The following is a 27,357-nucleotide window of genomic DNA, read 5'->3' as shown; positions in this document are numbered from 1 at the left end:
CTTTCATTCATACACTAGCTAGTGGACACACGTCGCCCTGTACCCGGAACGAAACGCGCAATTTTCGCGGTGCCCGATCGAGCCGTATCTCCGTTGGGGCAACCCCAAATGGCCGCCAGCCAGTAAAGTCGTGTGCCGCGCGCAACCAGCGACTACCACTATCGCAGACGATCGCCTCGACGTTCGCCTGCACGCAGGACTAGAGTTACTCGTGATTCATTTTCCCGGCAGTCGTGTGATGGTTGTGCTGCGAAGATTTTCCTCCCTTAGCCTGCTGCCGGAACGGTCGTCAGCTGCGTGGCTACTGCTGCTGGTGATAGCATCCACCGTGGACCTCGGCACCGGTCCTTGGCTCGGTAGCGTGTACGGCGGGGCTGTTGGGTTGCGTGAAAAACTAAGTGTGTACGAGCAGCGGCGTTTCCAGCGCCAGATCGAGGAGAGTGAAAACAACGGCCTGTACGATGCGACGGATTCTGTCATTTCACTTACGGCGGCTAACCTGAAGCAGCGGGTGTTTAATCAGCCACACGCATCGTTGGTGGAATTTTATAACTCCTACTGTGGTTTCTGTCGACGATTTGCTCCCATCTGGAAACAGCTGGCCGTTGATATCCTTGGTTGGCAGAAGCTGGTCCGAGTAACTGCGCTTGATTGCTCGCGAGATGAAAACAATGCCGTTTGTCGAGAGTTTGAGGTGATGGCTTATCCGACCATTCGGTTCTTTGCTCCATACTACACGGACGGCGAGCAAAAGATAGGTAAGATATAACGTAGTACAAGAGACGGAAGGTCCTGGTCCTATCGGATAGGTACAGATAGCATTTTGGCAGTGTTCGTTATGAACTTGCCAGGCATGAAGGTATCGACATTCGATAACCGATGGTACAAGTCGATATTTGTGGCTTTTTTCCTAGAAATCGCGCAGAAATCTACAACATCAGCGAAAAGTGCATGTTTTGTTGCTTACTTTATACTTCTGCCACATGTTCGTCGTTCGACCTCCATCGACTACTTCGTTTTATGATTCGTAAATAGTGGCCATGTGTGCGGTGTTTTATTTTCACTGTCCCATTCGAATCGAGACCGGGTGTTGATTCAGCTGCAAAAGTGGATACATAAACAGTTTTTCCTGTGTTTCGTATGAAGCAAAAGTTGTGCTCTATTCATACCGCACACCATATGGTTCAACAATCCTTTCGGCGCGCAACTGCAATGCTGCAGTTTGCACTGAATGATCGAGCTTCGAACGTTGTAACCGGACACGTGGAATCACGATAGTTCATAAAAAAAACAATGCTATCGCGAGGTTCTCCTCTGTGTTCATTATCAATTTCGGTGTTCGCCCACAGGTCGGGTGGTGGTGTGGGTTGTTCGCGGAAATCATTTCGTAATGGAGCCTTTACCGGCCAATAGCCAGCTGTTACTGTTGTTGATGGGCAGCGTTATCAAAAACCATTACACTCTTTTTCTTCCCGTTTCGATTCCACGTAGCTTGGCGCGGCGAAAACAAACGTGCCATCGCGGGCCTAATGTTTCGCGTTAGTTCCGTTTCGTTTCAAATCACGCATCTTGCCGCCCTCGGTGCAGGCAAGGGCGTGCAGGATGCAATGTGCAACGCCTTGCAATTGCAGTGTTTTGCTTTTATTGCATTATGGCCACGCCGAGAACCGTACGCCTTCCTGTGAACGTACATTCCTAGGCGTCTGGTGTTTCACTCTCCTTTCGCTGATAGTTTCAATTACGGGCTGTGATTTCGTCTGGACCTGGCATAATGGTCACATTGGCTTAGCACGAGGGCCAATTTTAAAGGCAACGAAAACGACGGAAATGGGTCGTTTTATTAATCCTCGTAAATAGCATTATGATGATCTTGAATTGTGCTGCTTCATGCGCGACTCGCGACAATGATGATGTTCTATCGCATTACTCGTGATTGCATTGTATGATATTGTTTCTTGGTTCTGAAGTCGGTTGAAGTTGTTCTAATTTTTTCTTTCTTTGCCTAATATCACAGGAGAACCAGTGAAAGAGCACGATGGCCAACGTATCACCGACCGATTGGTGGAATATATGCAGCACGTGGAGAACAAACCTACAAACTGGCCAAATCTAACCGCCATCAATCGCACGGATGATAAAGCAACACTCTTCGAGAGCGGTACTCTGGGTGCTGCAAAACCAAAATACGTATATTTGATAAACGAGAAGGACTCGAATGCAACAACCGGGCTGCAGGTGATTCTGGACTTTCATGATACCCCGGAGGTGACCGTGTATCGAAGCCACGATCCGACTCTAGCAGCAAACGGTCTATCCGCCATAGACGGTGCATCTATGAGTATCATAGCACTACCGGTTGATGAATTTTCCCGGGTTGGTCTCCGCGAAGCCATACGAACCCACCTACGGCAGCACAATATTCTCGTAACGGATGTGTCGACCAAGTCGACGAAAAAAGCTGCCGAGGGAGGCTCGGGAACGACGGAGCAAAATATATCCGCCTTGATGGAACAGAAGCAGGAAGCTGCGATCCGAGCGAAGGTGAAGGAACTCGGTGCTGCGGTCGTGTACCAAGCCGATTTAGAGGAAGCAATCCGATTTGCTTTGTACCATGAGATTTCTCGCTATAAGTCGATCGAAGGCGATCGTTTGATGGCGCTGCGTAACTTCCTAAACGTGCTGGTGCGCTATTTTCCGTTCAACGATAACGGGCGCCGTTTTCTAACTGAACTGCGTCAATACGTGCTGAATGCCGGCGAAGAACGACTAGATGGAGAGGCATTTGTGGAACGTGTGAGAGCATTGGAAACTGAACGGAAGCCAGTATTTTCGTCGAACCACTGGATCGGTTGTTCGGGCTCCAAAGACGGTCTCCGAAGGTACCCGTGCGGATTGTGGACCCTCTTTCACTATCTCACAGTGCAGGCAGCTGAGAACGATCTATCTAACAATCCGTTGGAAGTTCTGGAAGCGATGCATGGATACATTAAACATTTCTTTGGATGTTCTGAGTGCTCACAGCATTTCCAGCAGATGGCTGACCGAAATCGAATTTGGCAGGTGCTGACTAAGGACGATGCCATATTGTGGCTTTGGACGAACCACAACGAGGTGAATAAACGGTTGGCCGGTGACGCGACGGAAGATCCAGAACATCCGAAGATACAGTTTCCAAGCGTGAGCGACTGCGCCCAGTGTCGGCGCAAAATTCTCACCAACCATCACAATCATCAGCAGTACACGATGGAAGATGGTAAAGAGTGGAACCTTACGGAGGTATTGACCTATCTGAAGCACATGTATGCATATGAGAGGCGCAATTTATTCGGTCTGCACGACAGCAGCCTCGCACCCCAAGGTACCGATGGTCGATCGGAGTGGAGTGGAGCTGCCGCTTCCGGCGCACAAACCAGCTATCATTCGTATGGTAACGTGCTTAGTGATATTGATATACGCTTCAGTGCGTTGCTTTACGTGACCTGTATAGTGATGATTGTGATCGCCATCAAGATGGTGGTAAAACGAGGCTATCGCAAAAAGATGTACCCGCATGACATTTTGGGAAAGGTTTAAAGGAAGCACCCTTCAAAAGGGCCGATACGTAACACCTGGTACAACATTCCGAATGTATCTCACTATGCTCAATTTGACGTGGTGAACATACTCCAATTTCTCGGGCGACGAGGAAGTACTGACCATTTTAATACTACCGTTTCAATTTTAATCTTTATAGACTGCCCTTACCTGGTTCTACCTGGTAGCAGTTGCAGCGGCAGCCAAACTGTAGCTAAAACATACCTCTGATTCAAAGTATGACAACTTTTCGCTTCCATTTTCCTGGTGGATAACGAGAAGGCAAAGTTATTGAGCTAAATAAATTCTGATTATCAGCATCTTGATCATACTTTCATACTGAATTGACTCTTCTAGATGTGTATATCAACTCTTACCTTGGGATGGCTTTTCGGTTACCTTGGGGTGGATTGCCGGTTCCTATCATGCTCCTGTTTCGGATCGTTTTCTCGGCACATAATTGTTATGAGTTTCGCTTAATAATAAAATTCATTTTTTATTTTAAACCCTTGCCTCATTTTCATCCGCTTCCTTATGCATGTCCGCAACATCGTTCAACTTCCGCCGGTGGTTTGCTATTCCTTTGATGCCATCATCTGTATCAGATTGCCGGAGAATTTTTCAATTCGTCTGAGCTCAGATAAGACTTCTGTTTTGTATTGCACACATTTTATGTTGTCCGTCAGCTTTAAGAAAACGGCGCCTCGATTGTGCGTATACTTCATCGTAAACCGACACTCGCATGGATTCGCCATATACATGTTTTCAGCAGCGATCTCAAAATCTTCCCAGGACTTTACAAACACCATCTTTGAATGAGTAAGACTACCGTTAATCCACTACTGTTTAACCATAAGATAACTAATTTTGCTCAAAATCACAGAGCTTAGCAGGAGCACGTTTGTTTCGTCCTGAAATTGTTGTTTTTATATTGTTATATTGTTTTAATGCCGAACCGTCGTCGTGTACCATCAAATTTGACAGTACAACCACACGTCGAACGTCATCATTCGTGGGGTTGAATTCAGCAGTTTTTCAGCAGCTGACAATTTAATGTTTTCAGTTAATTATACAATTTATAGTACCTTACTTGTTCTCATCTAATATGTATGAATTTTGTAATACATCAATTTTACAGAATGCACATAACACATTTTGGTTGGGTGTTTAACTTATAACTTAACACAGAAAACAGACGATGAAAAGAACATCAATGTCAATGTCAAGATTGTTTTCAAAACAAAAAAACAAAACAAAACACGGTCTAATAATTCTTAAGATTTAAAACTGTTTTTATTTAAAAATTTACTACTGGAACTCCAAGAATATATAAAAAATTCTTAAATTTCCCACCCGCAACTTCTGGCAGCTATATGATACCTTGGAACCACGGATAAACGGTGTAATTTGGAAGAAGGAATACTAGACGATCCAGAAGAAGCCAAAGAAGAGCAAAATTCCAAATATCATCTACTGGTGTGAAAACTTGATGTGGCGTGACCTACTTCCCGATTGCCGATCGCTTGCCGCAGTTATGGTATTTCGGTAGTACATTGAGCGTGGAGTGGTTTGACTGAATGTGTTGTTCATCGAAGCAAAATCAACAGAGCAAAAAAGTAACTTGTAATCATGATGCATTGGTTCGATCTGCGATCGATCAACTTGATCAACTTTCTGTTCGTCAATCTTATCGTGACCGTTGTGATACTAGGAGGACTGCTTGCCACGCTCGAAAAGCATCTCCCCACCGCAATCCGCCAGACGTTCCGCTATGGCAAGCATGCAATGAAGGGAACACCTGATCGTCTGGTTTCGTTACTAGAAGTTCCTAAGGGATGGTTCAAACATTTCTACATTTTCGCTGCCCTTTGGTCCGTGGCAGGATTTGTTGTGATGCTCGAAACATATCGTACGGGTAATCCAGCACCAGATTTCGTGGTAGCCTTTCTTGACACGATGGCCACAAACAAGCGCGTGGTACGCACGACTCCCACCGAAACTATGATCGCAATGACGCTCATAACACTACAGTGCCTACGTCGATTCTACGAAACCTGGTTTGTGCAAGTATTTTCGAGCAAGCTGAAAATCAACCTCTCCGCATATCTGGTAGGATACGTTCACTACTTTGGGACGATCGTTGCGATCCTCTCACAGGCTGAAGGATTCACACGTGCTGGTCCTGTAACACTGCCAACCAACGGCTACCGATTTGAACCTAGTCTCACGCTAGGTCTAGCAATCGGAGTGTTCTATCACGCTTGGTATCATCAGTATCGTTCGAACGTTATCCTCGCGAACCTCCGAAAAGACAAGACTGGTAAAGTAATCAGCCAGAAACATACTTTACCAACCGGAGATTATTTTGAGTTGGTATCCTCTCCGCATATGTTTTTCGAGATCGTAATGTACATGGTGCTGTTCGGGGTGCTTCATCGAAATACATCAATGGTGTACGTACTGCTGTGGGTCGTATCGAATCAGTTTATGAACTCCTGGTTGACGCACCAGTGGTATAAAGAAAATTTTCCCAACTACCCTAAACAACGGAAGGCTGTTATACCGTACGTTTTGTGAGCGTTTGTCCGAATCGTATGAATGAATCATATGAAACTAAACTTTCCGGTGCTGGTTTTTAAGGAAAATGTATCAACACGTATCGTGTTTCGTTCGAATACATTTCAATGGTGCTCTTTTTCATAAGATATATTTATTACTTTCATATACAATAAAATGTTGTTTCACCCAAGTTTGGCATTGTTTGATTATTTTAGAAGTTAGGTTGTTGAGAAAATTTCTTCTCTTCTTAACCGGCAGCAAAACTGCGTTGCGGTGTTGGCCTGCTCCGAAATCCGAAACCAAACATGATTGAGCGCCGTCGTTTATCAACCCTTTATTCCGACTCTGTTGACAAACACTACAAAGCCTTCATCTAAATTTGGCTCTGCTGCGAGTAATATATTCGTGTGGAAGATTTTTTAATGGTTTGGTTGTCCGTTGTAATTTTAATGGCAAGATCAACCCACTATACGTTGACAAGTCTACAATTTGTCGAGTACAATAATGACTGCTCATATAACTAACAGCTAATATGGCTTATGTTCATACGTAGCTAAAAGAATCTCGCCAGCTTCGGGCAGAGCTCATATGAGGCGTATGAGAGTATTGTTTCTATAAATGTTTTGCATAGGGTTAGCTTCGGCCTTCGCAATAAGTGCATTGAGTATGTTTTCGCAGACTGTAGTATGGTTGGTTGCATATCAGCACTGTATTTCTATGCCAATATTTCACATCAACTTGCAGAAGATGATCCCCGAAGTTACCTTTCTGTAGTCTTGGAATGTCTTTTGTAACATGAAGTTACATCCTTTGTAACATGCAGTAAGCTAGCTCCATTATTAGCAAACAACCTCGCTAGTTTTCCGTTTCCTACATGGCATGTGGCGTTGGTTATGGTCATTTCCATTAACGAAATACAATCATATCATCTTAAAGCCTATGCTATAGGAATAGGACAAGTAAACCTTGGAAAACTAGCAAAAATTTACTAAACGCAATTCAATCCTTTAGTCTGTGCACTGTAGGCGTTGTTTCATCTTGTACATGGCATAGATGATAGAAGCGTTTATTCTTTATTCTATTCCTATGTTGTATATTTCTTTTCCTGGAAGTGCTGCAACTCCATTTTTGATCAGTTCAACAATTATTCCGTCTGAGCAACACATTTAATCATTCATTACGCAACGATTGGATTTTCGAGTTTCATCAATGTGATATGCATATGCATCAATCACGTAATAGAGCGTTGAATGGTTTGTTTAAGATTTTTAGTTGAACTTAGATTGTGAAAAACCAAATGGTTCATGTTTAGAAAATAAGTATCTTTTAGAAAACATTTAGCGGAGAGCGTAGATCAACAATTATGTTTACCAATACGGATTTTTTTGTTAGTTTTGAATAAGTATTAAAATCTCCCTCGAGTATTGTTTTCATAGATTTATTTTATCATTTAAATAATTTCATGCTTCTCCATTCCATGCAGAAACAGTGATTGAACTACATCATCATAAGAAACTGTTATTATTATTTATTTAGGGACGTATTGAGATTTGTATAATTGTTTCTGAGCTGAAAGGCATTTCCTCCCAACAGTCGCTGTAAGCCTTATCCCGGGCTGACTCGGTTGTAAGAAACTGTTACTTTATTTGAAATGATAGCATAGTTATGCCGCTATATTTTCTTTGTAGTATCAAAGCTTAATTCATATTTAACATGAATGGCTGATAAAAATAACGCTACATTCAAAACTTTTGCGTAAAATGTAAACCACTATTGTGCCCCCTACATGTCAAACGTTCAGCCATCATGACAGTTGATACAGCTTCCTGCACAACCTTCCCTTTTCGGTACTTTGGAAAAAACCATCCACAAATTTGTGCGTAAATTTGCTGGTGAAGGAATCCGCGAAACAATTTGTACCGCTTAAACGAAATTAAGCAAGTTTTTGGCTGCTTGACCGTGTTTTCAATCAAAGTGTAGTGTGGTGTTTTCTGTGTGATCAACGATGGTTTGGGGTTTTGTTACTTGCGGCCCAAACGAGGCCTTGGTGGTATCAGGTACGGATGGGCGCGCGTCACCCCCTTTTTCTCAAATGCGGCAAATATGTGGCGTCAAAAAGACGGCACCATCCCCCTTCCCTGGGGTCTACCAATAAAAGTGCTTGGATTTGTTTTCCACGGGTGTATTTTTGTAAGCACGTTCTGAAGTAGGAACGAGGCGAGAGTGACATCATCGCACGCCGGTGCTTATGTTTGGGGTGATATGCGGGCCGGGAGCTAATGGGTGGAGCATCACACTACCAGCCCCTTTTTTTCTATCCCTCTTAAATTATCTTTAATTGTTAGAAGTTGTTGTCGTTGTACGATAGCATTCCATTATTTTATTCTCCACATTTCACAACGTTCATAACATTTCACAACGTTCATAACATATTTTATGTTTTCAGTAAAATCCTAATTTGGCATTTAAAATGATTCAGTTCCATTGGGCAAGGATTGTTTGCTATGGCTTCCGCGTACTTTAAACTGCCCGCGGATCTACATTGTTAAAGTTGTTAAAGGATCTACGCGGATGAATGTTAAAGTAATGCAATACCATTTGTAATTATGCATTTGCTGCAGGCAGTTCTCCAGTTTAGACTGTACGGAAAATCGATTGAAAAAGAAACAGTCGGTGTCCGTTTCTGCAGTATCTATGCCACAACCCCCATCTACTCATCCCTCCCTTTGAAAAAAGAATAAAATAAACATCACAGCACACAGCAGACACATGCGCACAACCACAGATAGCAGGAAAGCATATAGGCCCTGTATTTTCCCAAATAGATAGAAGACGGGTAGGAAATGGTAACTGGAAAAGGGATGTGTATATGACTGTAAGCGTGAGTTGTCTGTTATCTGTTGATGTCCTAAAAGTGTCACGAGGATGTATCGATTTTTGCTCCATTGGCCTCTTGTTCCGGTGGTGTTCTTCGAATAAGCTTTTGTAACTATCGTGGCCAGTTTTTTGCACTGCCAGGAGCGATTTAAATTACGGATTCTTTCAGGGCAACATGGAGAAGTATGTGGGGTATAAGGAGATATGAGCTTAAAAATTGATAACATATTTTCTAATGCACTGGGAGAGGCATCCGATTAGAGTCGTTTATATCAAGAACTTTGTTTACAAACGTGGTTTATCAGTACTGCGTTCGAGCATGAAATGAATTGCTCTGAGAGGATGAAAATAGAAAAACAGAAAAGCTATAAAACACGGATCGTAACACAGCATCCTTCACATCCCCGTTTAGCATGGGTTTTTATTGTTTGGGTTATTTTTGAATACACGAAATGGTTTCGCGCCAATTTTTTCATTCTAGTATGTTATTACAATATAGGCGTAAATTGTGTACATGAACCAATTATTTGATATGCCAGTCGATCCAACAACCCATGGGATGAACTTTCTCAACAACCTATTCAGTGGAGTTGGAAGCATGTTGGTGATGCTAATAATTAAATTGACCTGAATGTCCGGCGCCTGTTGCTTGGTTATATTTGCAGGATGTTGTTATATGAAGCCTTTGCTGGTACCAGGAGGAAGAGCATTTGTTTGGCCATCGATTCAACAAGTGCAAAGGTAATTAAAATCATGTGCCCTCGATCCTGCTATCGATCAATATGCCATTCATAACGCTAGTATGGTTGATGATTAAATGGCTCGATAACATTCCAGCGATAGCTTATCGTTGAGCGCTTATATTGCTTCACTATTTTCATTTTAATTTTCTTTAATATTGCAGAATCTCGCTCAATACCATGACGCTGCAGGTGGAAAGCCCGACGGTGTACACCAGCCAGGGCGTGCCGATCTCGGTGACCGGGATTGCGCAGGTAAAGATCCAGGGCCAAAATGAAGACATGCTTCTCACCGCCTGCGAGCAGTTCCTGGGCAAAGCGGAAGCCGAAATTCAGCATATTGCGCTGGTGACGCTCGAGGGCCATCAGCGTGCCATCATGGGCTCGATGACGGTCGAAGAGATCTACAAAGACCGCAAGAAGTTCTCGAAGCAGGTGTTCGAAGTCGCCTCGTCCGACTTGGTTAATATGGGCATCACTGTCGTTTCGTACACGCTCAAGGATATCCGCGATGAGGAGGTAAGCATGCCCGAGCTAGCATTTTGCAGTCCACTGTCCCGTTTGCCGGCGTTGATTAACTTCAGAAAAAGAATGTCCCCTACCATTCGTCATCGTTCACACAAGAGTTCAATAATACCTCAGCCATGAATCGAAATTGCCTTTACTGTCCTTGTTATCCACCACAAAGTTATATCAATTACGAGGAGATCCTTTTCACAATCTTTTTTCTATCAACACAATACACAACACACACTCCTGTAACCTATACTTTTCTCATACTCTCTTCACGTGCTACAGTTTCCATTCACCATTTTCTTATCCACTTCTTTACTATCTTCTTTTTACTTTATATCGCCTTCGTAAATAAGATTTGTTCTAATCTATAGTAGTTTGTAGGAGCGTACAAAAAAATGATTAGTTTTCGATTTGGCTATGCTCTATTTATGATCTAAATTTGTTTGCGAGTTTTTGGAGTGCTCCACCACACGGTGCGCCAATTGCATTTTACTAAATGTGTTATTCAATACTTAGATACAAACGTACAACAAAGAATAACTTATTCTCCAGTGAACAGAAGACGAAATCCATTTGTCAATTATAAAAGAGTCTTATTGCTCGAGTCGTTAATGTTATGTTTTTGTTTTCCTTGTTTATTTTAAGTATAATGGCCGCAATGTGGTAAGGTTTTGTTATGATTTAATTATTAAGTATAGCTATTGTTTAGGATAAAGCTTAAATTAACCATTAACAATTTGAGTTCTCTATTTGGTTATGTGGTGTATCAGGTATAAGGCCTGCCATTGGACTTTATTTTTCTCTCATAAATTTGTTTCTTGATATTTTTATTGTATGAGTTTATGAAGATGTGATGTTGATTTCGGGGATTCTTTATATGCATTTCTTTAACGTGTAAGTTTAGGTATAGGTTGGAAGAAATTACTATTATTATTATTATGACAGAAAGGCATTCCTCCCTACTGCCGCTGTGAGCCTTATCCCGGGCTGACTCGGTTAAGGAAAAAATTACACTATTCACTGAATAACCAGGAGAATTCTCAGTACAACAATTATGCTTTTATGAATAATTTCAAGTCAAAAACGTAATTTTGCGTATTATTGTGCAACCTATTTCAAATTCTTAGTATCGAGATTAATAATAGTTAAGTCAACTGCATGATTTGATAATAAGGAGCGTAAAAAAACACAAATTTATGTGCGCATCGTGTGGAGGAAATTAAAATTCATTTATCTGTTTTCCGACCATGGGTTAACATTACAAATAAGAAACATGTAAACCATTCGATAACTTGACATAGTTCTGGCTTTTTGCTTTCTTGTTTTAGTTTAATATTGATGAATATCTTCACTTTTCATTTAACAAGCATCAAGCGCTCTTTTCTATCTCTAAGGTCATTCCCCATTAACCACTATCCAATCTCCTCAGGCTAAAGTAATAGACCTGTAGAACCAGACCACCGTTAGATCCTAATAGTCCTTTTGGCTCTTTCTGCTCTGCGCTACAACCGCCAGCCACACAGCCGTATTTTCTTATCGTATCCTCCTTTTCATTGGTTCTCTTTTTCTTTTCTTCTTTTGTCTTTTTTCGTGTACCTTTTTCCCGCTAACGATAAAAATAACAATGTTTTGATAATGTAAGGGTGCTAAGGTATGTTAACTTAACTCTCGACCTTTTTCAGGGCAAGAACCATTTTCTTCCACCACTAATGATTTACAAACAAATAAAAATCCACCTTATTTCGCCTCCATGCAATCATATCATACACAGTTGCGAATACACTTCAAAACAGACTTACGGAAGCGGGGAGAAGTCCTCCATTGCCGTCGAACGCACTGGTTTTGTACACACCATCACAGTTTCGTGCATAGCCAATCCTTTTTCACACTCTTTATTGTTACGTTATTGTTTACGGATATTAAACATCGAACACATAAAACATTGAATATAGCCAAGTTCATCAATGCTATATATTCCACGCAATAAGGCTGTTTTGATAAATCTTAGCATTAGTCGTTATTTGTGCCCCCTCGCTTCATTGTTGCGCCTTTTGTATATAAATTTGCTATTTTTTCAGTACACTTGTTCTAGAACAGGTTCACAATTTGTCAACGTTTATGCTGCGAGAATGCCCATCACTAAAAACTGTACAAAAACAGCTCAAGAAACATGATCAGCTTACCTGTGCTTGATATAAATATAAAATGCTGCTTTTTGTATTATCTTTGCATCAATGTACTTAAAACGAAATGTGAAGTATTCCTATGTTGCCAATATTAAAAGCTTTTCGCATTTCCTTCAAATAAATATCCATTACAAGTGAAACGGATACCCGTCCTAAAGATAGTTTAGACGATTCTGTAAATTCACTTTTAATTAACGGAAACCAATGTCTTGCGTCCATGCGACTGAAACATAATTATAATGCAGCTCTTTTCACGTCATACACAGTTCTGTGAATAGAAGAACATAATTCGAGGTAACTCGTTCAAGGTATCGGTACGATTCGTTTGTATGAAATTTATCCGATTCCGCCAGCTTATTGTAGCGAATCTTTTAGTTCGAATTGCAAATGCATATCGTCTTAAATGGAAATTTGGTTTTCGTTCAAATTTACGCTCATCTTCCACCCCGTGAAAGTTTTCTTCCCATGTTTGCGCGTGTGTGATTATACATTTCATAATATAACATATATGAGTGTGCGTGTGTGTACGTGTGCCTGTGTACGATTATTTGAATTATCACTGTTTTTCTTTTGATTTTTGTTCTTAGAAGAATATAGAACTCAACTAATTATGTTTAGCCTTGTTCTCTTCGCTGGAAAGCGATCGAATGCACTTTACTGAGCCAAAGTGAATCGACTAACCGATCGAGGACGATCATGTCCCTTCTTTCCGTTCTTTTCCGCATTTCCGCTCCTGTTTCGTTGGCGCAGGGATATTTGAAAAGCCTTGGCATGGCCCGCACGGCCGAAGTCAAACGAGACGCACGGATTGGCGAGGCGGAAGCTCGCTGCGATGCAACAATCAAGGAGGCGATTGCCGAAGAACAGCGGATGGCCGCCCGCTTCCTAAACGATACCGAGATCGCCAAGGCTCAGCGAGATTTCGAGCTAAAGAAGGCCGTTTACGACGTCGAGGTTCAGACGAAGAAAGCCGAAGCAGAGATGGCGTACGAGCTACAAGCCGCTAAAACTAAGCAACGCATCAAGGAGGAACAAATGCAAATCAAGGTGGTTGAGCGCACGCAGGAAATCGCTGTACAGGAACAGGAAATGCAGCGCCGTGAACGCGAACTCGAGGCTACCATTCGACGGCCAGCTGAAGCTGAAAAGTTCAAGCTTGAAAAGCTGGCTGAAGCTAACAAGACACGTGTCATACTTGAGGCAGAAGCAGAAGCTGAGGCGGTAAGCATGCTTTTCGCAATAATTTTCTGTACCTTTGTGTCGACAATTTTTTTGTTTTTTTGTTTTTATAGATCAAGGTACGTGGAGAAGCCGAGGCATTTGCAATTGCGGCCAAATCCAAGGCCGAAGCGGAGCAAATGGCCAAAAAAGCAGAAGCTTGGAGAGAGTACCGTGAGGCAGCAATGGTCGACATGCTGCTGGACACTTTACCGAAGGTAACTAATTACTACTTAGTTTTATTTACGGTGGAATATATCAAGGCTAAAAACGTATTATTTTACAGGTTGCCGCGGAGGTTGCAGCACCGCTGTCGCAGGCGAAGAAAATCACCATGGTCTCGAGCGGTAATGGTGAGGTCGGTGCCGTCAAGTTGACCGGCGAAGTGCTGCAAATCGTAAACAAGATTCCAGATCTGGTTAAATCGATCACTGGAGTTGACATCTCGCGGGTAAATCAAAACCATAAGTACATCTAAACAAGAAAGAGGCACACTAATTTCACACCTACAGCCATCACATTCATGAACACGCTCACAAATCAAAAAAGTATGACAAACCAAATAGCTCACATACCATCATCTTCATCGTTAGTGCCAGTAGAATATCATGAAATTATCGGAGACCATCTAATAGCCCTTACGATTTACGAAAATATTATGTATAATTAGTTTTGTCCATGCCAAAGGTCTAATAGAATAAGAACAGCCGTAAGTTGGCTAAATGCGCTAAAATGTGCCACAACTAAAATGCAATGATTAGATTCTGGGTAAACATGTTTAGCCTAATTTACAGCGCTGTAGCTAGTGTGTAACGATTTACTACTTTGTAAACTTGACTAGCATTATAGATAGTTTAATCGTTTAGCTCATGGTTTTTTTGCGTTTTCCATGTATCTTCTTGTTTGTCGGGTTTAGAATTTCTTGTTATTGGTTTTCATTTCTGTTACAGGCAGTGTTTGATCTTCCTTCTACAAATGTGGTGATGGAATTGCATCCCGAAGTGATAGTTTGAGGTTTTTACCTTTACCATTTACCTTCGTAAAAAACATTATTTCTTCGTGAATTGTATTGATTACAATTTAGTTTTATAATTCATGCTGTTATATTAGTTTTTACAAATATGTGCCATCTATTTTAAAATATCAAGCTTAAAACACATTTCCATGCAGTTATCTCTCTAACTTCATCAACACCATCATACCTAGTACATTCTCTCAGTGATCTCTACGTACCGGATTTTAAATGTAGCAAACATGAAAACACAGAAATGCACTTGTTGTGATTCGTTGAGGATTTGTCGTTTCTACAATATGGAAGATATGTATGAATGAGTGAGTCCTTCAATCTATAGAATACGTTTTAGAACACCCTCTCTTAGATATTTTATTTAACCCTTTTTTCCATAGAGTCTATAGTAATTAGTACACATAAATCCACATAGAAATTAGGTCACTCTAAATCTATATTGCTTTGGGTATCTTATTTAAACTAGCAAACGATGTCATAAGTAAACCATTTTTATTGGCAAGTGCAGTATTACAAGGTTTATCTTCCAAATTGTTTACAATTGTTCTAGGTTCATAAAATCACCCCAGTCATATTTTTAAAACACCAATCTAACACATTACACACAACTTTACTCATAAACATTTGCATTAACGCAAGCTCTTGTTTTTTGCTGATGCTTAGCGTGCTTTCAAAACATCCGCTCTATTCCGCCATCGTTGGTTTGTTGATTTTTGAGTGCTTTTGTTTCTAAACTTTAAACCTTCGTTTTTCTAGTCTGTACACGCTGGTTAAGAATGGTGCGTAAGATCATACATGAACTAGAATGCAGGCATCGGTACACTTTCACATTTCTCGCTTGCGGAGAAGGACACATGCCAAGGAAGAGCAACCAGTGAACATCAACGACGAACGAAAAACGAACAATTAGTGGTAGCCTAAGAAAGCATTCGTGAAATGTAAAATGTACACGTGTGTCCTTGTACCATGCAATGGAACCAATAACCTTTTTTGCTGCTACGAAGGCATACACTTAAAATGATTCTCCCCTTGTAAGTCGCAAACAATACTCAATTTCGGATGTATTACAATAGCCCAAATCTGCCGCAATCGAAGCGGAAGTATGCCGACGTTTTGTGAAAAGGTGGCAATTTCTCTTTCGTGCGTCAAGTCATTTGGTTATGGAAATAACTTCCAACGCGTATCTCTTGATGTCCAACACAAACCACTACTTGAATTATGTGAAACATTTTTTCGTTTGATTATGCGCACGTTCCATCATACAATGTTATGTTCTATTGTTTTATATACTAAGATATATTTTTGATTTCATAATTCAGGGTATAGGGTGGTAATTTAAGTATTGTTACTTTTTTAGAATGGTATTCACACAATCCTCCAACAAATGCCAACCAATGTAATCTGAAGTGTAGGTTTCGCGAGTAACCATTGATTCGCTGAGTACAGAAGACGTGCGTGCGCCATTGTTTTACAATTTCTATAATTCAGTATCAGTTTCTAGTCACTGCCACAAACTATTTTGCACAACAGGCACAACGATTTACACTTGAAGCTGTTGACTCCTCTCTTCCTTTCCCTTTAAATGCCATCATATTAATGACCATTTCATCCACAATCGTTTGTTGGACGAATGAAGGAACTATCCAGAAAGCATAGTTCTGTATTCAAATGCCTTTACTTTACAAATTAGTCTGGTAGAAAAAAAGATGAGTTTTTCGTGAGCTAGATCAAACGGCACTGGAGCTAACGAGTTCGTAGTCGTCGTTAGAAACTACCATGCAAAAATCGACTCGAAAATGCCGCGAGAATACGGTCACAATTAATGTACGGAACTTAACGTAAAACCTTGAACAAAATGAATAAAACCATTCATCCATCCATTAACTTGGCCTAGATATGAAAACTTACAAAATCCAGATACAGCCAAAGAAAGAATTAGGCTTGCTTGGGTATGTGTGACGATAGCATTTATGAGTTGTTTACACGAAATTTACCAAATATTTCCCGCAGCATCCTTTGCACCAGTAGCAAATCCATGTTAACTACCGAGAGATCCAGAATCGAAACGATATTTTCAAAACCGCTGAGCAAATTATATTTTTCCATCGTTCAAAATGTACCTTAAGAAGTTTTCTTACGAAAAATGAAATGCTGATTTCACTGGACGTAGTAACCGTACAGGATATGTAACATCCGACGGAAAAGGGATGTGCGGAGAGTAGCAGATGTAGTAAATTGAACAAGCTGAATACAGAGCTAACAAAACAAAAAAATATATATATATTTAGAAGCTGTAAAGTGGTGACTCTAAGTGGCATATAAACAATGGTTCATATATATATTTTGTAACGAAATTTGCTTCTTGAAATAACGAAACGTTCGAATGCAAGCAAACGAAGGTCAAAGAAATAGTAGCATAATACTGCGATAAACGAAACACAAAAACCGTATAACTTCATGGGAAACAGAATGGATGGAGCAAATAGGTGGAAAATAAAGCAGCATGAAGATCGTGTCGTTGATCGCTGTACACGATTGCATTGCTAACAAACATTTCGAGTCGTCATATATATACTGGAAAGAATAGTTAGAATAACTCGCTAGTTAAACAACTTCCAGCGCCAAAGAAGTGTTCTTTTTTATGTTAGTGAATGTAATGATTCATGTTCAACTACAAATGCATGTTCGATACAAATGTTTAAAAATATGTATCCCTCTGGAGTGGAAAACCTATACTTCCCTCCATTCATTCCTTTCAATTACAGCTGGTGAAACGTTTAGGTGTGGCGACATTTTTTGTAAGCAATGGCAAATAAAACCAAAATCGTCAAAGCAGCTTCCAGAATATCTTACCGTTCGATTGAGAAACGAATCGATTCGCAATACTCTCTAATGGCTCGCAGTAATGGAAAAAAAATCACCTATTTTCTCGTCTTCCGTCGCATGCGTGCATTTATTGTGCATTTCTACAGTGCAACATTATCCAAGATCGTTATGAGGCCGCACGCGATCCGTGCACCGACCGTGTCCTCTTCTCCCTGGAAGGAAATCGGATTGTTGATCGACAAGTCCGGAAACCGGTAAATCTCCGACGGTTTCTCGTGTATCACGATCGAACGTCCGACGATGCCAGCGAACCCAAACAGGTTGATGTACGGGCTGGGAAAATCGATCACTGCGTTTCCATCCTCCTTAACCTCGATGTTCCCAATCTGAGGGATAGAAGAGCAAAGATTAAAGCTCCGTTGTCGAAGGCGTCCCTCCCGAAGGTGGTGCTTCGCGTCACACTTACGATACTGCTGCGAAAATGCGGTCCGGTCGATTTGCATCCCTCGCGCATATCACCGAACGCGTGTACGTGGACCGCGTGTTTGCCCACCGGCAGGCCCGTTGCATTGATGGCCGTTTCGACGTGACCCGGTGCCCACTGGCGGAAGGAAATGGTTCCCATAATCTGTTGCTCCGGATTGTCCGCTACCAGCGTGGCGCCCGCCTTCCACGATGGTTCCGGCTAGTGGGGTGGCCATGCAAACGGAAACAATAGGTACATAAAGGAATGCGTGGCCATAACGTGATACACTACACACACAAAACGAAAAACAAACTAGCTAACACGGTGCGATGAGAGCGGTGTTGCGTCAAGAGCGCATTCATAAATTGATTCCCCATTTCGGAGGTTGCAAGTAATTTGCATTCGGAGGCCTCGTCATCTCGCACCGGTCGATTCTCACGCACCCAGCTAGCTTGCTTAACCTTCGTGTTTGTGCGAGTGAAATTAGTCTTAAAATTGATTTACACACGATGATACGCATGTTTATGGGTTGTTCTATCGACCACCACCGGATGGAATGATTACAGAGTAACAAAGTGGCTTCTCTTACGCACGATCGGATCGTGAGACGATCGCTGTAACAGGGCTACATTACACGCACGGTGGTTACTAGTTTTTGAACTTAAAATGTTACAAATCACTACGCATTTTGTGGGGTAAAATCATGTCCAAAATTCACTTGTCAAACGAGCACTCTTTTGCGCGTCGAAACCTTCCTTTCAAACACTTATCGAAACTTACTCGGGGCAGAATTTCAAAACCACGAAAGCCACGTGGTCCGATCGGAATGCCGCTGGCGGTTCCACCCGGTCCTAGCCCAACCGTTGGATCGATGAACTCCACGTCGTCCGTAAGCCTCCCGACAATCCCAGCCTGGCCGGTAAGCGGCCCCAAACCACACGCAGCTGCCAAAAAGGACACCCTAACCGCCACAGACCACGGCGACAGCATGGTGAGGCTGTTTATATTGTCTAGTGAATAAGTGATCGGAACCGATCTCGAAGTACTTCCGTGCCTGGGAAAGGAACCCGCGAAAGATGCGCTCGCGTTCGCTACTTGCACGCAACTAAATGCACTTTTGCCGTTGAGGGTGGGATTTATTGTGATAGCACGGTCTTGGCTGGGGAGCGCCCCAAACGAAGTGTAAGAAGGTCGTTCCGGGCGGGTGCGAATGTCAGTGGCCGGTGCTACTAATTATACTGGCCAGATAGAGCGAGTGGGCGATGAGAACAATCGAGCCGATGCGTGACGCGTGCGAGGCAGGCATTGCAAAAAAAAGACCGGAATTAGTCGCAATTTACGAGCCTTAGATGCGTAGTTCAACAGTGGAGAAAGGAAACACTTCCATGAGCATATTTCCAATTTCCTTTGGGTTGAAAATTATTCTCGGAAAAAGAACACATTTACGTGGTTGACGACATCTGTCGAACTGTCGAAACTGCAATTGCAACTCGTCGAAAGGTGCATGGTTACGAGGTAACGATTTCATCGGTAGCGTATGATTAGCGCTTGGTTTTAGCATGATTGCATGTTTGCGCAATGAGTCAAGACAGTGGGAAACTTCTACTGAAGGTTTTCTGAACCGGCGATAGCGCACTCTTCCGCCGCTGTCTCTTTAGGTCATCGGTTACGGATGATGGATGATACCTCGAGCACATCATTGTGGCGTATGACCTACGGATTGCGCTTATGGAACGCAACATATATTGTGTCAGTTATATTCAGACACAAGTCTGTTTAAAACCACGTGGTCAGTTCACAAATCCATCCAAGTAACCAAATAGAACAATCTGACAAAAAAAATCTGTGAGTTTTGTCAAATAACGACACTTAACAGTTCGTCGGTTGCTTGGATATCATCTGCATTATTTCTCATGCCAATTGTAGGGTATACATTACACTGATAAATAACTATCCCGAACCAATAATAAGCGGATTCGGTAATCATTTGCATTATTCCTCACGGTATTTACATACGACATGCTTACACAAACTTAGCTCCTCGATTGTAGCAAACATGGAATTATCGAAATTATACAACTCCCGTGTACACGCCCTAAAAACACATTCATCTCTGAGCCTCATATATAAAGGTATTTCCAAACAATCTGGCTCGATTTGTTAATTTTCGTCCTTTCTAGTGATTGCAAACGTTCTTCAAATGATCTACGGAATATTCATACGTTCGACAGTCCTTTCTTTCGTTGTTTTAAGTGCCGTATCCACAGACCATGGGACCTGGCCACTTCACGTAGGTTCAATTGAACAACCACTCGGTGCATTGCGAGATCTTCTAGTGCATTTGGACCGATCCCACCAGCTCCTGGTGATGACCTGTTGGCCACCAACAGTTCGTCACAAACTCTGGCAAATTGTCCGCGAGATTAGTGACCACCGCAGTACGATTTCGGTCCGATTTGCACCCGTCGATGCACGCCATCTTCCTTGGCACGATCCCAATCAACATCAGATTGTGATCGTCGTCGATTTATCCTGTCCCGGAACCCAGCTACTACTGGAGAGCGCAAAACAACTGCTCTACTATCGCCTCAGATGGATCGTTCTGCAAAGCATTGCTGACGAGCTAAGCTTCCAAGGATGGAAAACTTGTACTGACTATCAGGTGCTGGATCGGCTTCCATTGTTGGTCAGCAATGAGGTGTTTTACTTTTGTACTGATCCTGCATCGGGACGTCATGTCATCCGACAGCAGTACCGTTTGTCCGTTGCACCAAATGCATCGGTAACGACCATGGAAACGTTTGGAGTCTGGCAGCCTGATAAGGGTGTTCAATTGGAATCGAACGCTCCACGCCCTACGGTGACCTCAGTTAGAAGACAGAATTTTAACCAATATCAGCTACGTGCCTCCCTCGTTATACTGCACAACGAAACGCTTAACCATCTGGATGATTTACAGTGAGTAAAATCTGCTCTGCTTATAGCGTACATTAATGTTTATTCTCTGCAATCAAACAGTGATAGGCACATCGATACGATTTCACGTGTAAATTATCTGCTTACGAAAACCGTGGCTCAAGCGCTCAATGCGACCGTGCGGTTCACCATCGTCGATAGCTGGGGATACCGAGATCCCGACAAGGATCGCTACAGTGGCATGATCGGCGAGCTGCAAAGCGATTTAGCCGACCTCGGTGGAACGTCCATGTTTTTCACGCAAGATCGCATCAAGGTGGTCGATTTCCTCTCAATGACCGCTTCAACGCGGGCTAGCTTTGTGTTCCGAGCACCGAAACTCTCCTTCACCGACAACGTGTTTCTGCTCCCGTTCGATCAGTACGTTTGGTATTGTACGGTTAGCTTCATCGTCCTTTCCGGTGTGCTGCTTCTGGTGGTTTTGCGAACCGAGCAAAGGTACACGGCCACATCCGATGCGGGAAGCCATTCCATTACGGGATTGTCGGACACACTGCTGAACGTGTTTGGCACCACATGCCAGCAGGGTTCGTTTATCGAACCGAAAACCGCCCCCGCCCGGTGCCTTGTGTTGCTGTGCCTGGTGGTGCTTATGTTCCTTTACGCCAGCTATTCTGCTAACATTGTCGCCCTCATTCAATCGCCGTCTACGAAGATCCAGACGGTGGGGGATTTGCTAGCCTCCAGACTGAAGACTGGTGCCGAGGATACGGTCTACAACCATTACTATTTTCGGGTAAATCAGGGCGTACTCAATCGGGGGCAATTGATTGTCAAATGATCCCTGCTTTCTGACCTTTACAGCACGAAACGGAACCCATCCGTAAGGCGCTGTACGAGCGCAAGATGAGAAACAAGGATGGAACGGAAAATTTCATCCCTTTGGCGCAAGGGATCGAACTCGTCCGCCAGGGACACTACGCGTTTCATGTCGAGGTTGGTGTATGCTACAAACTTATCAGTGAAACATTTCAGGAGGAGGAAAAATGTGGCCTTCAGGAGTTGGAGTACTTTAAAGTGATCGAGCCGTACTACGCGGTGCAAAAGAACAGTTCGTTTCGTGAGTCCGTGCGCATTAATCTGTTTAAAATGCGTGAATTCGGCATTCAGGGACGGGAACATACGCTGCTGTACACGAAAAAGCCACGCTGCGTCGGAGGCAGCAGCTTCATACCGGTATCTATCGTGGACGTTTGGCCAGCTCTGGTAACGCTAGGTTGGGGCTATTTCCTTACCGCCACAATATTGATTGCCGAGATACTATGGGTTCGTATACGCAGCAGGTTACTCCCGGAGGATGGTTATTTTCATCATTAGCGATGGATGTTGATTGCTCACACGATCCACTTTGCAATAGCTCGGCATCGACTGGTACTCAAACTAAGGGAAACCAGATTTTATCTTTATAAAGTAACGAGATTGTTTTATTGAATAAAAATCATATCTAGTAAACATAAGTAAGCATTCAAAAAAAATACAATGCTTACGATTCAAACAAAACCCCCCAGGGTTTGTAAAGACAACAACTAAAATCCCTTTTTGTTTGCCATCGCTATAGTAAGAGTTTAGTGGTGTTTGAGGAAATCCTTCCGTGTAATAATTCCGCGAACGCGATTCTCCGATGATACCACGACAAGATGCCGCAAGCCAAGCGCCCGGAACAACTGGAAAATTCTCGGCACAGAAGTGCCCTCCTCCACGCTGTACGGTGATGGGTTCATGAATAAGTTCATATGCACTGAAAAATCTCCACTTGTTTTGTCCTCGCTTACGTGCAAATCCTGTGCAGCGCGAAAGAATATTAATATGGTGTATAAGTTAGCATATACGCCAAAAAAGTAACTAACAGCCGAGCTGCTTCTCACCTCTACGGCAGGATAGCGTGGATATTCGTCGCGGAACGCCTCGATGTTGACGGTCGACTCCCAGAACCGACTAGATTCTTGGTAGAAGCTGCGCTTCAATATCACTACTAGCTGCGAGCGTAGAATCAATCCAATAAGCCGTCCATTGGCGTGCGATCCCTAGAAATGCATATAAGATATCAGAGTATCAGTAAAAAGCGTTAATTTAACACAGGACTCAAAATGGCACTTACATCGTCACCATCCTCAACAACGGGAAATCCGTTGTGGGTAGTGTTTTTCAGGATATCAAGCAAATAGTGCACTTTCTCCTCCAGCCGCACACATACGACCGGTCGAGCCATAATGTGGCGGGCGGAAAGATTCTGATATTCCGGTTCCACGTGCCACGGCAACATTGGTACACGGGAAGTGCGGATTTGCGTATCATAGATCCCTTCATTGAAGTAGTCCCCGCTCCATTTTGCCGTCATCAGTGTGAGTATGATCGGTAAAATGAAACCAATGTTGCCGGTAGTTTCCAGGAGAATGACGCTTAAACTCAATGTCATTCGTACAACGCCGCCGAGTTGAGCAGCGGCTCCAATCAGTGCGTACTTTCCAGGAGATACAAATGCCTACAAATTCGAAAACGAATGTCATTAAACTACAACTAAACTACCATGCTACTACATGGGTAAATATGCATCATATGATTGAGATTACTTACAGCGGAAGCAGGAAAAGCAAGCACTGTGAAGGACGCAATCAGTCGTCCCCAGGCAGCCCCGATGAGGAGCGTCGGAATGAAGATTCCCAGCGATACGCTCAAACCGTACGTGACACATGATAGAGGATAGTAGATGAGCACAAACGTCGCCAATGTGAGTATTTTATGCGATCCTGGTGGATCGTGGAAAAGCGCCTTAACTGTCGCTTCTGGTGTTTGAAACCACAGCGCAGCGGCCGCATTATATTCGTTATCCATGCAAAAAAGCTGCACCGGATGCTCGGTAGGATCGTTTCCCAACGGTCGACAATCGTTGATCGTATACGCCATCAGACACGCGAACGTAGCTCCCAGCACGGCAACAAATGCCGCCTCGAGTACCTTCGCCCAGCGTTGACGAATAGCGTGCGCGCGGAATACATTAAGCCGGCTGTTGAGGGCATTCCAGAGCGCACCGGTGCAACCGCCAAGCACGCCCATCAGCATGAAGATCGGCAGTTCGAAGTATTCGAATGGAAGTGGTGCAAACTCGCCTAAATTGAACAATCCCCGGTAGCGGAAGCTGCTCAAACCGTGGTAAGCCGAAAGTATGATGTTGAGCGTAAACGAACTGATGATAGAGGCAAAAAACGTTCGCCAGATGAGGCTCTGGTTCCAGAAGCTGGCGGCCTCTTCCAGGGAAAACAGAATCCCACCAATCGGGGCGCCGAAAGCGGCCGCGACACCGGCCGCCGCTCCGCCAACTACAAAGTCGCGCTTTTCGTGATCATCCCGAAAATGTTCCAGTATCTTCAGATCGTACCGGAAGGTCGTACTCTTGCCTTGCGAAATGCCAGCTGCAATTACCGCTCCGCTATGAATCATAGGTCCTTCCTTGCCACCGGCTAACCCTCCGATGACGGATGTTGCCACTCCAACTGCTTTTACCGCAAGTGTCTTGATGCGGACGATTCGAGGCACTTTAACGCCATTTAGGTAACATTTTACCTGCGGTATTCCGCTGCCGGCCGCCACTGGTTCAATGTAGGCGACCAGTGTAGCGCCGATAACAACTGGCACAAGGTTTAGTAGCGACCAGTAGAGATACGGGATGCTTAGGTCACCTTTCAGCACATTCTCATCAACCTGTTGCTTGAGAAAGGCGTACTTTTGCCGCGACACCTCTTCAATCACGATGTTTATGCAGCATGCTACGAGCGCTGTACATACTCCGATTTGTAGCGAAATCACCCACCGGGAGAAATCCTTCCTGACGGTGAATTTTGGTTTTATCTTCGTTTGATCGCGCCGCCATAAGACATTCTCGCAGACATCGTAGTCTAAGCTCTAGTTTCACAAATAAAAGAATGGCATTAATTTTACACAGAAAATTGTTCATACAGACCATGATTTCTATGATTTAAAACCTCTGTCGCGTCTTGTGTTATTCGCATCGTACGGCAACGGCTGGCAACGTGTGTATATAGTTCTGTTTCTAGCAGATTAATAGTTGAGTCTAATAAAAATAGAACCACCGCAGTTTCCACTGTTTAACAGGAATAGTTTTGTTATCTCGTTGCAACGCCATACCAACGTCAGATTTACGTAAATGCAAAACGGTTTATCATGTCAATAAAGACCTCTCTATTCCAGTTAACACAATCGGAAGCATTCTACGAAACAGATTGGCTCAGACGCTTGGCAGTAACCACTTGAGTTTAACTTAAGTTCTAAGAAAATGATTGCTAACTTCACATTTTAAATGCAGTCTGTCAATATACCTCATATTGGGAGGCTTCCTTCAATCGTCGATTTATGTTAAAGGCAGGATCTAAGTCCTCATTGGTAACCGGCACATTGTAATCTGTCGGTTCCTGAAAAATGGAATATGGAAGTCATTATAGGTGATGCAGTATTTATGGAATAAAATTTCTTACATTTCTGCCGGTAATGTTACGATTACGAATGTCCTGCTGGTAAATGTTGTCATCATCACTCTCTACTTCAATAAGGGGCCTTGTAGGCGTCATTTTCAACAATATGAACTAATATAATATGTAAGTGGAAATATAAAACACGCTTATGCCAAGCGCCTTGCAGACGGCCCTTTTTCGAAGAAACTTATCGATGACTAATCCACGTTCGTGTGCTTTAAAGACGCCAGTAATCGCATACTGGTTATCACAATGCGAATAGCGATCACCAAAACAAAGCAGTATGATCGTATATATTCGATATCTTTTTTTTCTCGCTTTGTTATTGCGACGGCACTATCGGCAACATATTAATATTCTAATCAATAACTTTTGTCATTATTTAAACATTGTAGCACATCACAAAAATACTTTTGTTCAGAAATTCGAAAGCAAATTGAGCTTCACCATCTGCGTACTGCATTTGTTTGTTTACCTTAAGAAATGTCAATTGTTCGAGCAGTCGAGCTGCAGGTTCTGTCATCATACCAGCATGCATTTTATTGCACTGCTGCATTTATTTGAAAAATACTTACAAGAATAGATAACTTCAATGTATGATATATATATATATATATATATATATATATATATATATATATATATATATATATATATATATATATATATATATATATATATATATATATATATATATATATATATATATATATATATATATATATATATATATATATATATATATATATATATATTAACATAAACATTTTAATTTTGATCACAAACATAACACTCATCTATCATTAAAACAACAAATATGACGCTAAATTCAACTTTATTACATAAATCAAATATTCTACTATTATTTCCATAATCTGTTTTGAACGTACAATGCTTTTATACTTTATTGCTTGAAAACGTAATCCGACAACGAATTTTCTTCTATTCGCTTGCATATGCACCTGAAGATGCAACACACCTTCACGATCACCTTAGCAACCAAATTCAAACAATACGCTATGCTAGACCAGGGAAGAGGAACATTTCCAGCTCGTTGTAAGATTGGTTTCTCTATCCGAGAACATGCAATGATCGTTGCATATTCTACAGCTTTTTTTTAACAAACATAAAAGTTTCTCCTTAAATACTAATTCAATATAATAATGTTTTTAAAGTATGAACAACATGTTGATCGCTCCAACCGTCGTTAGATAGTTGCTCAACCCTAGCTGGGTCTTTCTACCATCTCTATCACTCTGAGATGTTGCTCATGTTCCCTCTCTTTCAAGCGCACATTCATAGGGGCGTATCGCGACCCGCACGCAATGCTTATGCGTACGGAGAATGCGCGGTTACCGCTGGTCTGGCTTTTCATTCCATTCCATCCGTAAAACTTGCCTCGACCGGTCGTGTTGCCGTCAGCATCAGGCTCCGCGGTGCGTACGATCAACTAATACAGCCGCAAAACGATCGTGGCAAGAGGAGATCAAGTGCGAGAGAAAGAGAGAGATAGAGAGTGTACGTGTGTTCAATAGGTGTATGTGTCCGAGCGCCGCAACGCGCTTCATACCTGTGTTTGCCGTTACGTCGTCGTGGTCGTCATCTCCGCGCTTTTGGGGTGTGGTGTATTCCGTGTGGCTCCCGTTGACTTAAGCTTTCGCGACGCCGTTCCCAAAATACTTGATATTCTCAGTTTTCCAGTGACAAGTGCGTTCGTTTGTGAAGAAATTTAAAGAACCTCACCGGGCGAATACACGGGAAACTCGCTGGTTTAGCTTCAATTAGGAGGTTTGTTTAATACATTCAATTTTTCCACGTGGCTTGATCGTACACCCGCGCTTGCCCCCGCATTCGTCCATATTGTGAGACGCCGAACAGAAGTTGGCCTCATTTCTCACCGCGTATA

General features: G+C 42.6%; 7 protein-coding genes across 8 annotated transcripts; 4 read left to right on the top strand and 3 right to left on the bottom strand.

Moving 5' to 3' along the window:
- Positions 1-22: 22 nt before the first annotated feature.
- LOC128722781 (sulfhydryl oxidase 1-like) lies at positions 23-3,950 on the top strand. Its single transcript, XM_053816462.1, has 2 exons — positions 23-758; positions 2,015-3,950. Exons 1-2 carry the CDS (start codon positions 239-241, stop codon positions 3,571-3,573), a joined length of 2,079 nt encoding a protein of 692 aa, XP_053672437.1. The 5' UTR covers positions 23-238; the 3' UTR covers positions 3,574-3,950.
- Positions 3,951-4,058: 108 nt separating this feature from the next.
- LOC128725887 (signal recognition particle 9 kDa protein) lies at positions 4,059-4,475 on the bottom strand. The gene has a single exon (XM_053819660.1). It carries the CDS (start codon positions 4,380-4,382, stop codon positions 4,149-4,151), a length of 234 nt encoding a protein of 77 aa, XP_053675635.1. The 5' UTR covers positions 4,383-4,475; the 3' UTR covers positions 4,059-4,148.
- A 727-nt stretch (positions 4,476-5,202) lies between these two features.
- On the top strand, positions 5,203-6,257 carry LOC128726250 (polyprenol reductase). The gene has a single exon (XM_053820048.1). It carries the CDS (start codon positions 5,203-5,205, stop codon positions 6,148-6,150), a length of 948 nt encoding a protein of 315 aa, XP_053676023.1. The 3' UTR covers positions 6,151-6,257.
- Positions 6,258-8,068: 1,811 nt separating this feature from the next.
- Positions 8,069-17,531, top strand: LOC128727208 (flotillin-1). 2 transcript variants are annotated; one of them, XM_053821091.1, is made up of 8 exons: positions 8,069-8,189; positions 9,675-9,750; positions 9,914-10,268; positions 11,908-11,916; positions 13,202-13,672; positions 13,744-13,887; positions 13,956-14,120; positions 15,453-17,531. In XM_053821091.1, the coding sequence occupies exons 1-8, from the start codon at positions 8,138-8,140 to the stop codon at positions 15,468-15,470; spliced, it is 1,290 nt and encodes a 429-aa protein (XP_053677066.1). In that variant the 5' UTR covers positions 8,069-8,137; the 3' UTR covers positions 15,471-17,531. The 2 variants fall into 2 exon arrangements, with proteins under 2 accessions (XP_053677066.1, XP_053677065.1); XM_053821090.1 differs by lacking the exon at positions 11,908-11,916.
- A 119-nt stretch (positions 17,532-17,650) lies between these two features.
- Positions 17,651-18,982, bottom strand: LOC128726262 (superoxide dismutase [Cu-Zn]). The gene is made up of 3 exons (XM_053820060.1): positions 18,769-18,982; positions 17,989-18,207; positions 17,651-17,908 (listed from the first exon to the last, which is right to left on the bottom strand). The coding sequence occupies exons 1-3, from the start codon at positions 18,976-18,978 to the stop codon at positions 17,663-17,665; spliced, it is 675 nt and encodes a 224-aa protein (XP_053676035.1). The 5' UTR covers positions 18,979-18,982; the 3' UTR covers positions 17,651-17,662.
- Positions 18,983-19,663: 681 nt separating this feature from the next.
- Positions 19,664-22,281, top strand: LOC128724553 (glutamate receptor 1-like). Its single transcript, XM_053818277.1, has 4 exons — positions 19,664-19,694; positions 20,283-20,946; positions 21,007-21,700; positions 21,769-22,281. Exons 1-4 carry the CDS (start codon positions 19,664-19,666, stop codon positions 22,279-22,281), a joined length of 1,902 nt encoding a protein of 633 aa, XP_053674252.1.
- Positions 22,282-22,407: 126 nt separating this feature from the next.
- LOC128725434 (H(+)/Cl(-) exchange transporter 7) lies at positions 22,408-25,547 on the bottom strand. The gene is made up of 6 exons (XM_053819175.1): positions 25,455-25,547; positions 25,299-25,391; positions 23,539-24,864; positions 23,063-23,446; positions 22,830-22,988; positions 22,408-22,745 (listed from the first exon to the last, which is right to left on the bottom strand). The coding sequence occupies exons 1-6, from the start codon at positions 25,545-25,547 to the stop codon at positions 22,530-22,532; spliced, it is 2,271 nt and encodes a 756-aa protein (XP_053675150.1). The 3' UTR covers positions 22,408-22,529.
- Positions 25,548-27,357: the final 1,810 nt, after the last annotated feature.

Source organism: Anopheles nili, chromosome 3, assembly GCF_943737925.1.
Source record: "Anopheles nili chromosome 3, idAnoNiliSN_F5_01, whole genome shotgun sequence".
Lineage (NCBI taxonomy): Eukaryota > Metazoa > Arthropoda > Insecta > Diptera > Culicidae > Anopheles > Anopheles nili.
This window is presented reverse-complemented; position numbering and strand designations above follow the sequence as displayed.